General features: G+C 51.4%; 1 protein-coding gene across 4 annotated transcripts in view; it reads right to left on the bottom strand.

Moving 5' to 3' along the window:
* ANKS1A (ankyrin repeat and sterile alpha motif domain containing 1A) overlaps positions 1–13,392 on the bottom strand; it is a gene marked incomplete at its 5' end in the record, with an annotated part of 138,199 nt that overhangs the window by 75,710 nt on the left and 49,097 nt on the right. For 3 of the 4 annotated variants that reach the window (XM_080938029.1, XM_080938030.1, XM_080938031.1), the window contains 2 exons: positions 3,730–3,886; positions 5,339–5,419. In XM_080938029.1, the coding sequence (XP_080794155.1) occupies positions 3,730–3,886; positions 5,339–5,419 (238 nt within the window). Of the gene's footprint in view, positions 1–1,927; positions 1,991–3,729; positions 3,887–5,338; positions 5,420–13,392 lie in introns of all 4 variants that reach the window. The other variant, XM_080938032.1, reaches the window with a different exon arrangement.

Below are 13,392 nucleotides of genomic sequence, written 5' to 3'. Positions count from 1 at the left end.
GCCTGAGACTTCTAAGGCTGTACCTGAGCCAGACGGGACTTAGCATTCACACAAGGCTTTAGTAAAGGATTCCTAGCACTGAGGCAAGCTAGTCAAACCCACTGGGTCAGGATAAAACCTGGGCGTGTGAGACCAAGTTGACTCCTGAAGGGTCCACACCCTCGGTACACACAGCCTAGCCCTTGATGCTGCATGCACCCACCAGTCAAGGGAAGCAAGCCCATGATGGCACCAGGCAGGAGTGTCCACTAACCTGGCCTTCCACTTTCCTGTTCTTGAAATCAAAATCAGGGAACCTACTTTCAAGAACCAAAGACCCAGCCTTTGGTCCAAGCGTTAAAAACCAATTTACTCACAAGTGGAGACAGCCACCTCAGACCCATTACACGGTGCCTTTTCAGAACAGCACATTGTTACCTACCAGACACTTTCCTTTATGAATGTGACTCCAGAACAACCAAGCAAAGAAGCTGCTTTTAAAAGAGGAAACCAAGGCTCAGAGAAAACACCGCTTCCTCGGGCCACAGCCTGGCTGGCAAGTCTCCACTCTAGAGCTCAGTAGTCTCACGCTGTCCCACCAGCAAACGCCCAACAGTTACTGTCTACTCCAAGGCCTCTAGAACCAGCCCAGGAGACATAGAAAGTGATGACATCCCTGTCATGTGCAAATACTGGAAGCCTTGTGTGCTTCCTTTGCCCAGGACAGCTGCAATGTGAGCAAGCACAAAGCACCAACCAGGACGATTAGTGTCCAGACCAGAGAGCACCTTCAGAGCTGGAAGACAGCTCAGCGGGAGAGTGGCTGCCCTTCAAACACAAGGGTGCAAGCTGGACTCTCCAGTATCCACGGATATGGTGGTGAGCAGTCCAGCACTAGGGAGGGGGATCCTGGGGATTCACTGCCAACCAGTCTAGCCAATCAGCAAGCTCCAGCTTCAGTGAGAGACCCTGTCTCAAAAATTAAGGTAGAGGGTGATTGAGGAAGACACTGACTGTTGACCTCTGGCCTTCTATACAAACAAACACACACACACACACACACACACACACACACACACCACTCATACACATGGTTGTGGAGGAGCAGAGACAGACACAGGGAGACACAGAAAAGGGGGAAGAAACAAGTACATGTACATCAGTCCAAACTTCATGGGAGTGAAACTCAGAGCTATACATTTAGCACGTGAAGCAACAGGAAGCCACGCCCACCAACTACTAAGCCCAGCCTCTTTATGGAGAGGTCTGCTGGCCAGATAGGTCCAGGTCCAGCAAGCCATGCTGCTCCCCGTCACCAGGCCAGTGCTCTGTAGCTCCTGTTTCTGAGCCCACCAGGGCCAACAGTGACGAAGCAGAGAAAGAGAAGAGATGTTAGAGAGTGGACAGGGCCAGGAAGCACCCGCAGAGAGGCACACACCCAGAAGAAAGGGCCGAAGCAGCAGCAGCTTCTGAAAGGACAGCATGCAGTCACCTATGTCTTGTCCCCCATATCACCACCATAGCTAAACCTCAAGATTCTACTTCCAAAGGAACCTGGAGAGCAGAGAAGAGAGAGGCTTTGATTCTAAGCAGCATGTCTCAGTCACTTCCTGTGCTTATTGAAAAGTCAGCTGGCTTGTTTGATGGCCCTCTTTGTGGAATCCTCAGGACTGTACAAGCCACGAACACACAGTAGGCTTACAGTGTGGTTCTGCTTTCTACTCTTGCTGCATCGGGCGTTCCCAACCTTTCTGGAACTGCATGGTCTTAACACTAATGCCTCAGCCCACAGTGCTGCGATTCCCCGGACAAGCCAAAAGCAGATGGGCTGAAGCAGGCGGCTCAAGAGCAACAAAGAGGAGCCCGGGTGGAAGGTCAGAGGGCCACAGCGGAGGGCAGCATGGAGAAACACAGGACGACGTGGGGGTCCTGGCTGTGACGTACACACCTTGGCATTGATATAAGGGTCAAAGGGGCCGTACTTTTTGAGTTCTTTGATCTCAAGAGCATTCTACAAAAAGGAGAGGAAAAGAAAAAGCGGTGATGAAGCAGACGAAACATCTCCAAGCAGTATTAGCCCTGGGGCCCAATCTAGGACAACCCAGATCTGAGCTCCTGCAGCTGAGGGCATGAGCTCGCATGAGCTCACGAGCAGCTCCAGAGACGCTCATCGCTCATCGCTCATCCTAGCTGCATGTCCACTGGAGCACATCAGTGGCTTCACAGACAATGCGGTGCTCGCAGCTGCCTGGCTCCACTGTGTGCTTCCAGGCACCCTGACACCCTGCCCGGCTGCTGCCTGCAGTATTCAGGCACTGGGCTGCCGCCCTCCTAGCCTGGGCTACTCCAAGCTGGAGGCAGCTGTGAACAAGACAAGCTAGCACACCCAAGTGGCTCAAAACCCCAAGCAGCCATGTTTCAAGGCAAAAGTGGGTGGAGACAGGGTTAGATGTGACAGCTGAAAATGACTGAAGTAAGGGTTTCAGTGGGTGGCCATTTTCCAACACTGAAGAGTATTAGTTACAAAAGCAAGCTTCTCCGTGTGCTTCTTTTTGAGAGAAGACTGTCGCTTCAATCAGGTTCTAAGAAGGCAAGTGTAAGACCACCATCGCCCGTAACACGGGCATCCTCACCGATGGTCTGAGTACCCACCGCTTACCTTCCTGGAAGCCCACCATGGAGGAATATAAGACTGGTCGACCACTACCTACAACCAGGCTCCAGATGGAGGCCTCTGGACCCAGGTGTTTTCCCTCTGGTAGCTCAGTGGAAACCTGTGTGGGATTTGCTGGTACGTGGACTTGCCGGGCAGTGTCCTAAGTTATGAGGATGAACCCCATGTAAACTGTGGAGAGGAACAGCCTCCTGGGGCTGTGTCATGAGGAAGAGCGCCCCTGCGCTCACTCAGGAGCAGCATAGTGCAGCCAAAACAAAAGGGGTCAAAGTCCAGATGGGGGGGGTCACAGAAGCCTTTGTCACCTAGCATGTCTCCAGAGAAGCTATCCCAAGAGCCTTGAAGTGCAGAGGCCTTGTGAGGTTTTGGTCGATTCTCTTCTGTTTTCTCTTTTTAGAAGATGCTTGCCCTCAGAGCGGTGTCGGAGGACACAGGAAATGATCTCTGTACCACCGGATCGCTCTGACCTGCATCAATATGGTGTTTTGTTTTTGCTTTTTCAGCATCAGCACAAATACTTTCATTTCTGTGCATTGTGATGTCTGTGAAGTAACAGGAGCATTCACACAGCGCTGACTGACGCTGGGAAAGCTGTGCTCACTGCGTGTTGATGGCGTAAGCAGAAATTATAATTATATAATCTCTACAGTTTGAAACTACATAATTTTGAAAGATTTGCATCAACTTTTATACTGTGAATGTGTGTGTGTGTGTGAGAGAGAGTGAGAGAGAAAGAGAGAAATTCTAGTACAAATCTACATGAGTCAGCTGCACATAAAATGTATCCTTCAGGCTGGGCAAGGTGGTGCACACCTTTAATCCTAGCGCTTGGGAGGAAGAGGCAAGTGGGTCTCTTGGGTTCGAGGCCAGCCTGATCTACAGAATGAGTTCCAGGACAGCCAGAGCTGCACAGAGAAACTGTGTCTTGAAAATAAAATGCAAACAAACAAGATGCAGCCTCCAGAACACGGTCCCCACTCCTTCTGATGAGAGAGGGTGTAGGGAGCAAAGGAGCTATGTCGAGGTACACCCTAAGTGCATGTGGCGAGAGCACAGGGAGGACACTCTCTCCCGACCTGTTCGTTGACTCTGGTGTGCGAGGGCCCTTGGTGGATGAGCAGGCGTACTATCTGGGCATCTCCTTTCCACGCTGCCAAGTGCAGTGGGTAGCAGCCTTTTGAGTCAGCAACGTTGGTCAGCGCATCATTCCTCAGAAGAACCTCAACCACATCCCTAGAAAGCAAAAACATCCATGAGCTTATCGGTCTTTCCCTGGGCAGACCGCAAATTACTTTCTGACCCCATCTCTGGATGGCTAGCCTCTTTTGAGGTCACTGTCAGGTTTAATACTTCTAAAGCCCACAGCTACTAGTAGATGGCTGCAAGGTGGCTGACCGCCGTGACCAGTGACTCACCTCCCGTGGGCCTTTCTTGATAATCCATCTATTTCTTGCTACTCTGAAAACATCTAGAGTCCTTGTCTAAACCATGCATTAACTCCCTGCTTTGTGGTACTTCGATACCATTCAGGGGTAGAGTTTACATAAAAGCTGTTACACAAGGCAAGTGACACTCCTTCACTACCTATTCCAACGCCTTGGGGTGTGGGGGCTGAAAGAGGACAGAGAAATGAAGCAGACACACACGTGTAGTTATCCCCAAGCACACAAAGCTGATGAAAACCTGCCCTGTGGATACAGACAGGCCCTGGAGAGGAGCCTGGATAACAAACTGCCACCTTGGAGTTGAGGATTCACATTAATTCGGGTGTTCCTAACTACTTGAGAGGGGTTCCAATATATTTCTTTTTTACTTTGGGTGCGTGCACTAGTAAACATTTGGAAGTCAGAAGATAATCCTTGGAAGCCATTTCTCTACATCTATATATGGGTCCAAAGGATCAAACTCAGGTCATCTGGAACGCAGCAAGTGCTCTACCCTCTGAACCATCATCCTGGCCCAGCATTTACATTTCAACTTGAGAAAAGATCAGTGCCGGAGAAAATGATCACGGTGCACCCCTGCACCACGGCACGGTGCACCCCTGCATGATGGTGATCAACTTGGTCACAAACTGGACAAGTAACAGAATCTTACAAGGTGGGGTGGGCCCTTTCCTTGCTCGTTACAGTGTACAATGAGGGGCTGAGGGTACGGGTTAATGGCAGCGTGATTGGCACCAAAGAAAAGGAAGGGCAGGGAGATCTCAGTGAGGCTCATGGCTCCCGCTCACCAGACCTTCTGTGCAGCTCTTCTCCTTCAGCCTTTGCTTCCCGCTCTCCACAGCATTTTTCTGTCCCCACCCCCCGTTTCTGTTCTTCCACACCTGGGCAAATCCACTTTGCACCCCATGACTTCGGCCTGTACTATGCTGAGTTATCACGGATAACTCTTAGCTCCCCAGAGCTCAGCTTCTCCAGGAAACTCTGCACACCTCCTCTGACTTCAGCCCCTTAGGAGCCGTCCATCTGCTGTGTTCATCCGAGGCAGATGCCTGTGAGGTGCCTGTATCCATAAGCTCTGCTGCCCCAACTGCTTTTGACAGTCCCATCCTTGTGTGGTGCTGGGGGTAGAAAAGGAGCACTGTGCACTGAAGAGAAACTTGGTATCTGCAGGCACTGTGCAGTCTGCTTCTCTCTGTGCTCAGTGCCCTGCTGAGCCAGCCGAGGAACCCCTGGTGCTTACCTGTGGCCATTCAAAGCAGCGTGGTGTAGCGGTGTGTAGCCGGTGCTATCCACACAGTTCACATTCGGCCCTCTCCACATGCTGGAAGGAAAAAGAGAGATTTTAAAGGCTGAAGTCACAGTAAGGTTAGAGACAGTGTAGGAGATAACCCAACCGGAGCCTTCTGCAGACAACTCATGTGGACAGCGGGTGAACACCTAGAGTGCTGTACCGCCAAAGCCTACTGTCAAGGCCACGCTGTCACCCACAGGTCAGTTCCACCTCTGCTGGCCCACCTGGGCTGCGCCATTTACTCAGTTTGGAACTTAGGCCTCTGAGTACTCCCCACCATCTGAGATGTCACCCGAACAGCACAAAACCAAAACTCCCAGCCAGACATGGGTGCTGAGCACTCATCTGGTGAGTGAAGCCAGCCGCTTCCTCAGTGTGGATCACAGACCCAAACAGCGCCAGCTGTGTCAAAAATGCACAGGATACACGGAGTTGAGACACAAACCAGACTGTGTCCTCCCCTTCGCCAAAACCAGTTGGCTTAAGAGGAGAGTGGATCCCGAAGTAACAGCTCAACTGCTGTGGGCTGAAACGGGTATAAAAATGCACCTCTACTGAACATACACAAGCTTCTTCCCTATCACTACAACCCAAACAACACAGTGTAGCATCTGATCCAATAAGGCCAGTGACACATGACTTTGATCCCAATACTCCGGAGGCAGAGGCAGAGGCAGGTGGATTTCTGAGTTTGAAGCCAGCTTGGTCTACAGAGTGAGTTCCAGAACAGTCAGGGTTTCATAGAGACTCAAAAGCAGAAGCAAACAAAACAGAGACAGAGGCCTGTTTGCACAGCAGTCATACTGTACTAATCATGAGCAATCAAGCGGTGGTTGCCAACACCTGGGCACATGTGTGGACAGCCTCCAGGTGACACACAGCATTTCTCAGAGAGATTCCTGAGTCAGTCTCTGGTGGACGCTGGTAAACCAGCCCATCTTATCCGTGGGTGTTTTTGTATGCTTGCAGAATCTATAGCCTGTGGGTCTGACCCCCCAGGGGAAACACCATAATGGGGAAACAGCGTTACCCCATTCAACTTGCAAAGCATGATTCCGACTTTCATGTCAAGCCTCAGGCAGCAGAGGTCGCCTAGGTTGTCTCTGATCCCTCCAGCACTGACGGCTGGAGGTACACACCCTGTCTCCAACATTTCAAGTTTTATGGTCTTAGGGATCGAGTCCAGGGTGTTTTCTTTTCAACGTGGTATCAGGAATAGTTGTTTAATTACGATGCATTTTCTGCAGCTATAAAAATAGCCAGCTGTCATGCCCAGGGACCTAGCACATGGCTGCCGTAGCTTCTATATTAAGCTGTTCTTGTTCTTGGGGCGACCTGTGAGGACCCAGCAGGTGCACACTCAGAACACAGTACTTGAATTCTCACGTCTATGTCTGTGAGGCCAGTCCTAAGGCTGTCGTAGTGCCACTGTAACTGGATGGCGTCAGTGCAGTCCACTCGTTATCAGTAAATTGCCATTCTGACTGCTTCAGAGTTGTTTCTGTGTGTATGGGTGCTTTGCCTGCATGTGTCTATGAAGGCCTGTGTGTGGGGCGCATGCTCAGAGAGTAGCGAGTTGTGGAACTGAAGTTAGGGGTAGTTGTGAGATACCATGAACACTGTGCAAGAGTGAGCGAGGTTCTTAACCACTGAGCACCAGCAGACTTGATCTTTATTTGGGACTCGGGACTCCACAGGGAAACTGTCTAGGAGCATCCTTCGGGCTCCATCATTACTACAGCACAGGCAGGGCGGCCCGCCACCCTACCACCCGCTCTAAATAAGGCAGAGAAGGGACCAGAACAAGTGTCAGAAACAACCAAAATCATAAGTACAGCAAGCTTTGTCAGAAAGCCCGGAAGAAGGAATGGTGGGACAGTGGGTGGCATCCTCTGCCTGGAATGATGGACAGTGGGTGGGCATCCTCTGACGGAGCTTTAAAACATCTTCAACTGGAGTGGAGGATGGGGTGTGTGCATCACAACCCATCTGTGGAGGTCAGAGAACAACCTGTGGGGGTACTTGCGTCTCTCTTTCCTCCTTGGGCTTGGAGACAAGCTCTGTCTTTGCTCAGCCACCCCAGTGCCCACAAATCTAATGAAATAACAGAAAGGAATACCTCATGAATTAATTCAGCCCTATAAAATGTGACCTTACCAGCTGTCAAAATTAACATTCCCCCCTCCCCCCGGCTTGCTTTCTTGGGGGTTGGGTGGGGGGTGGCAGGTTCTCATTATGCACCCAGACTGGCCTCAAGCTCCCAAGCACTGGGGTTATATGAACAATCACACTGGACTTTCTTAGAAAGTCATGGAGGGAGCTGCAGAGGCCAGCCTTCCGTGCTGACTAGATCGGCTGGCCAGCAAGCCCCTGTGAGCTGCCTGCCAATCCTCCCCACTGGGCTCATAAGGTGTGTCACCATACCCAGCTCTCCGTGTGGGTGCTGGGGACTGAGTACAGGTCCTCAATTGCACAGCCATGTTTACTAATCTGGGTCTTCTCCTCAGCCTCTCTGTGCTAGTCCTGAAAGGTAGAAAGTTCGCATGGCCAAAAGGAAGACAGGGAATACCTGTTACGTCTTATTTTCTGCCTATCAGATCAACACAGAAGACTGGGATTATCAAGTGTTTGTGAAGGCAAGCACGCCACTGTTATGGTGGCACCGTTAGAAGGTGTGGCCTTGTTGGAGTAGGTGTATCACTGTGGGCGTGGGCTTTAAATCCCTCAACCTAGCTGTCTGGAAGCCAGTCTTCTCCTAGCAGCCTTCAGATGAAGATGTAGAACTCTCAGCTCCTCCTGCACCATGTCTGCCTGATGCTGCCATGTTCCTGCCTTGATGATAATGGACTGAATCTCTGAATCCGTAAACCAGCCCCAGTTAAATGTTGTCCTCGTAAGAGTTGCCTTGGTCATGATGTCTGTGAACAGCAGTAAAACCCTAAGTAACACAACTGGTATAAGTTTAAGTTAATAAATTCCTTTGAGAAGATGATTTTGGCAGCATTTACCAAAACCAAAAATAACATTCACTTTGAGCCAGCAACTCCACTTCCAGGCCAGGACCCGACAGAAACATTTGTACATGTGCAGGAAAGCACGCACGTATATAGGATTGCCTCGCCAGCAGAGAAAGATCCCACAAGCCCAAGCACATCAGCAGGGGAAGCCACCCACAAAACGAAATATGACCCAGCCAGTAACGATGGAGAGAGGGAAGCTGGGCTCTTATGCCCTGACAGTGAGCTGAAAGCACTCGAGGGGTGGGCTTCGCCCCGTTTTAGAAATGCACAGAACACAAATGCTCTGAAAGCGGGTGAGAGCAGATGGTGCTCACCAAGAACTGCTCTTAGTGGTGACCTGGGAGACACTGCGGAATGGGGGCAGCCACCTCCATGCTGACGCAGTGACTGTGGCACGCAGAACAAGGGCGGCCATGCCTTTCTCTTACAGACAGCTTTTCTAGGAAGAACGGGCACAGGGAGGCAGAGGTGTTCTAGCGATGCTTTATCTAAGAGATGTCTGAACAGCCACGAAACAATCTGCAGAGGACCCTAAGTGAGGGGAAAGCACCCGAGACAATGCTAACATCTAAAACACGTGAAACAAACCGACTTAAAGACGGACAAAGACACAACAACACGTCTTTACAGATAGAGCCTCGTGCAGCCCAGGTCGGCCCTGAGCTCCCTTCTACTCCCCACACCCTCGAAGCCGGGAAACAGGGCTGCTCTATACAAGACATACAAATGGTCAACGGGTAGATGAAAAATGACCTATGTCACTAATTCTTAAGGAAATACAAACGCAAACCTGCTTGACATTGTGTGTCTGTCAGAACAGTCACTGCAAAAAATACGAAAGGTTAAGGGTGTGAAGGGACACCCTAGACAAGCTGCTGAAAATGTAGACTTGGCCATACGGAAAACAACATGGGTGTCCCAAGATCCAGCAATACCACTGCCGTGTGCAGACATCTACGCAAAGCCACAACCCGAGAGTGCTGTGCACAGCCGCACTTAGTGCTGTGGTATAGTAGCCAAGACCCAGAATCAGCAGGAGGGTCCATTAACTGGTGAGCAGAAAAAGAAAGTGGAATACTATTCACCCTTGAAAAAGAAGAGAAATCCCAGTATTTGCAATAAAATAAAACAAAGCTGGAGGAAAATACGCTGGATGCAATGCACCAGGGTTAGGGTTAGGGTTAGGTCAGACTAACACTGTGCAGTCTCAGATGCAGAGTTTGAAGCGTTACTGGGAGAAGCTTTTTGAATCCTTCCATGACATGTACATTTCAAGACACTGGAGCCCATGAACATCCGCACCTCATACTAGGCAGTGAAGTGAGTTATCCGGGAATGAAGAGTGTAAGTCCTCGGTGATCTGACACAGGGGGCTACTCTGTCACTGACAACAAGGCGAGGGCCAGACAGTAAGGCTGAAGCACATGCTGACCCTGTCCACCATGACGCCTGGACCCCTCTGTTCCTCCCGCTTCCTAGCCATTTCTAAAACCGAGCTTGCCTAATTGTACTTGATGATAACAGGAGGACGGACAGGAAATGACGTGGAAAATCGAGGAGAGGCAGGGCTCATTCGAGGGAATCTAGTATAAGACAACCAATTAGCGTCCAAGAGTGAGTCACAAGCCGGGTCACAGCAATTAGGCAGCCCTTGGCACCCCTCCAGAGGAGGGCTTTTGGCTCTTACAGGAATGCCACGAGAGAGCTGGGAAGGAGCATCGAGCAGCCACACTAGCTCAGCAACCTCCTTCTACACTAAGGGCCAGCCGTTTCTCATCTTACAAGAGCCCCTAGCAGCTCCTGCTCCCTCAGAACTGCAGAGGTGATTACTCCAGCATGCACTCCCTCAAAACCACAGGAGAGGACATCATGGCACACCCTCAGCCTCTCCATCCATCTTTCTGACCTAGAGATTTCAGGGTTCAGGGGACAAACCAAGCAAATGAACTCGAGTGCGGGAAGGAGACCTGTGATCTCCCTGTTTGGATTTTAGCCCTGACAGGATGGCAGTGACATCCTCTCCACCCAATGTTCTTCCTTTTTGGCAGCTCAAGAAAAGAGCTATTTACAAATCCTGGTCTTCCTCTCTGCAGGCTGTCCTCAAGCAGTGAGTGTCAAAGACTGCTCACCCACAAACACAGTGGGGTAGAATGGAGGGAGGGGCGGGGCTCTAAAACAGTCCAGAACATTCCTGTGCAAAGCTTCAGTCGGTTCTGTAGAGCCGCACTTTCTGCCCTGACCAGAAGTGTAAGCCGAAGATAACTGCAGCCTTGGAGCAGCCCAGCAGCCTTGGAGCAGCCCAGCAGCCTTGGAGCAGCCCAGCATCCCTGGAGCAGCCCAGCAGCCCTGGAGCAGCCCAGCAGCCTTGGAGCAGCCCAGCAGCCTTGGAGCAGCCCAGCATCCCTGGAGCAGCCCAGCATCCCTGGAGCAGCCCAGCATCCCTGGAGCAGCCCAGCATCCCTGGAGCAGCCCAGCATCCTTAGCATCCCTGGGTTCAGGGTCTATGCTCTGTCCTCAGCCCCTTCCACATGGCAGGCACCTGAACCACCTGCTCACATGATGGCTTCTCAGGACTTTCATTATTCAACATTTCCAGAAGCTTGAGCCAGACTCACACCCTATTGTGTCAAAAACTGTTTCACATGTTGCTGAAGCTGCCTTGTCCTATGCCTCAGAAGCACCTCCATTTATCATGGCCTCTGAAAACCTTGAAGACAGCAGGGGAGTATACAGGAAGGCGTGGACCGTTGGCTCTGAACCTCACCTCAAAGCTTCCTCCCTACTTCCCACAGCAGTCACGCTCTGAGTAGGGTTTGCAGGACAAATGAGTAGACCATATGACACAACACTCCACATTTGGTGAGTGAGGTCTGGCCAACAGGTCATGATCAAGGGGGTGTCTCACATGTGCTAACAACATGTGAAGCATGGCCCTGAACAGAAGGCATGCCATATCAGAAAGGTCACGAATGAAAGTCCTCATTTAGTGTGAACGTGAGCACCTGCACGCACAGGTTCATGTACCTGGATATGCACAGGGAGACCAGAGGCACACATTTGGTATCTTCCTCTCTTGCTCTTCACCCTGTGGATTGAGACAGGGTCTCTCACTGATCCTCACAAGTGGGGAGTGACAAGGGGAGGTTCCCATCTACATGAAAGAGAGGGAGGGAGGGGCACAGAGGGTCATGACAGAAGTGACTCCTATTGTGGGGGGAAGGCAGCAGAAACAACAGGACTGGCAGGCCGACACTGTTCCAGACGGGAACAGAGGGCTGAGGACATGCTACCTGCTTAGCTAGGGGAACCTTAGTAAACTCTGGTTTCGTGGACATGTACTGAGTAGCCCCAACACTAAAGGCCTGGCCACTCCAGAGGGAGACACTGAGAGAAAGGTGGTGCCCCATGTTACCTCTGCACACCTACACCCCACACGGCATGGAAGAAGCGGGTGGGTCAAAGGGCAGAGTCACACACAGGTGACCTCATTCTGTCCTGCACCTTATATCTAGTAGGCAGGGCGGGAAGACCAGGCACAAGCTGACCGGCAGCCTGGGGGCAATGGCTGCCCGGAAGCTCCTGGTGCTCTTACTAGCACCTGCTTCCATCACTGGGGTCAGGCAGCTGAACCGTCCTGTACCCTGCCTGCTGACAGCGATGGGAAGGGAAGCGGTCATGACTCTGGGGCAGACGACATGACTGAGGAACACAGCTGCAGGGTGAGCGCCAAGAAGCCTCTGACTGTGTTGTGATGATCTATGAGGACTCAAAAATAAACCAACTGTTTAAAGCCATTTCCCCACGGGCTCAGACTATTGTGACATTCGTCTCTGATGTGACTGAACTCTCAGCCATACGTTGCGACACTCAAGCCTTCACGGTTTCTGACCCACGGCTGCATGCGTGTCGGCTCAACTTGCAGAATGGTCTCGAGACCGACACTAAGTGGGATCCTCCCTGTCCACTCTCTGAGGCTACACTGCCCCTGCATGCCTGAGACAGAGACTGTGCCTTGGGCAGAGCGCTCAGCACCGTGGGGAGGGCAGAACAGGGGGAAGTCACTGCTTTACTCTGAAAGTTTTATTTAAAGAGATTCCAACCCTCCCCAAAGAAATAAGAAGCACACGCCAATGTGAGGCCTTCTGCTAAGGAACATGGCTGCCATGGTGGTTGACTGGGATCTCAGTAGGAAGGACAGGGGACACAAGGGTGATGGGTCAGCAGCACCTTTAAGAGATGCTTCGCAGGTTTCTGTATGTCCTGGAGCACCTACTCTCCCCGGCCTCTCCCTGCCAGCCCCATCCCAGGTGAAGCAGGAGTGCCACCTGCAACGCCTGCCCTGGCCAGCCAGGCCTCCCGGTAAAGAGCAGGGCCGTGTGCTTGGCCTCGCTCAAGGCTGTCTCATTTCAGAGCTGCGGGTCTCTATCCAGTTGCTTCTCTCAGCAGACCACGGACGTTCAGGGCAGACACGGTGGGTTTCATCTGCCACTGTTTCTCACTGCCAGTGAAGGGTTTTACCTAACCTTCAACCCCTTAGTTATTTAAGATGAGGCCACAGAGATGGCTCAATGGTTAAGGGCACTGACTGTTCTTTCAGAGGACCAGGGTTCAACTCCCAGCGCTCACGTGGTGGCTCAAGACTAACTCCAGCGCCAGGGGATCTGATGCCTTCTTCTGACCTCTGCAGGCACCAGGCATGCACGTGTTTGCACAGACATACATGCACAAAACACCATATGCATAACATATAAATAAAATTCAAAAAAGAAAAATACAAAAATTTAGTGCTGCAAAGATAACTCCGTAGATAAGAGCTTCCTCTGTAGGCATGAAGGCCTGAGTTAAGACCCTGCCCCCGTGTGCAAAGCTAGGAATGCTCTATAGCCCCAGCACTGGGGGAGGGAAGGTAGAGGCTGGACTGCTACGGCCTGTTGGCCACCAGCCAGGTTCAGGGACAAATCTCAAGGGAATAAAGCAGAGAAA

This window comes from Micromys minutus (assembly GCF_963924665.1).
Source record: "Micromys minutus genome assembly, chromosome: 25".
Classification (NCBI taxonomy): Eukaryota; Metazoa; Chordata; class Mammalia; order Rodentia; family Muridae; genus Micromys; species Micromys minutus.
Note: the sequence above shows the minus strand (reverse complement) of the source record. Positions and strands in the feature narration are given on the sequence as shown.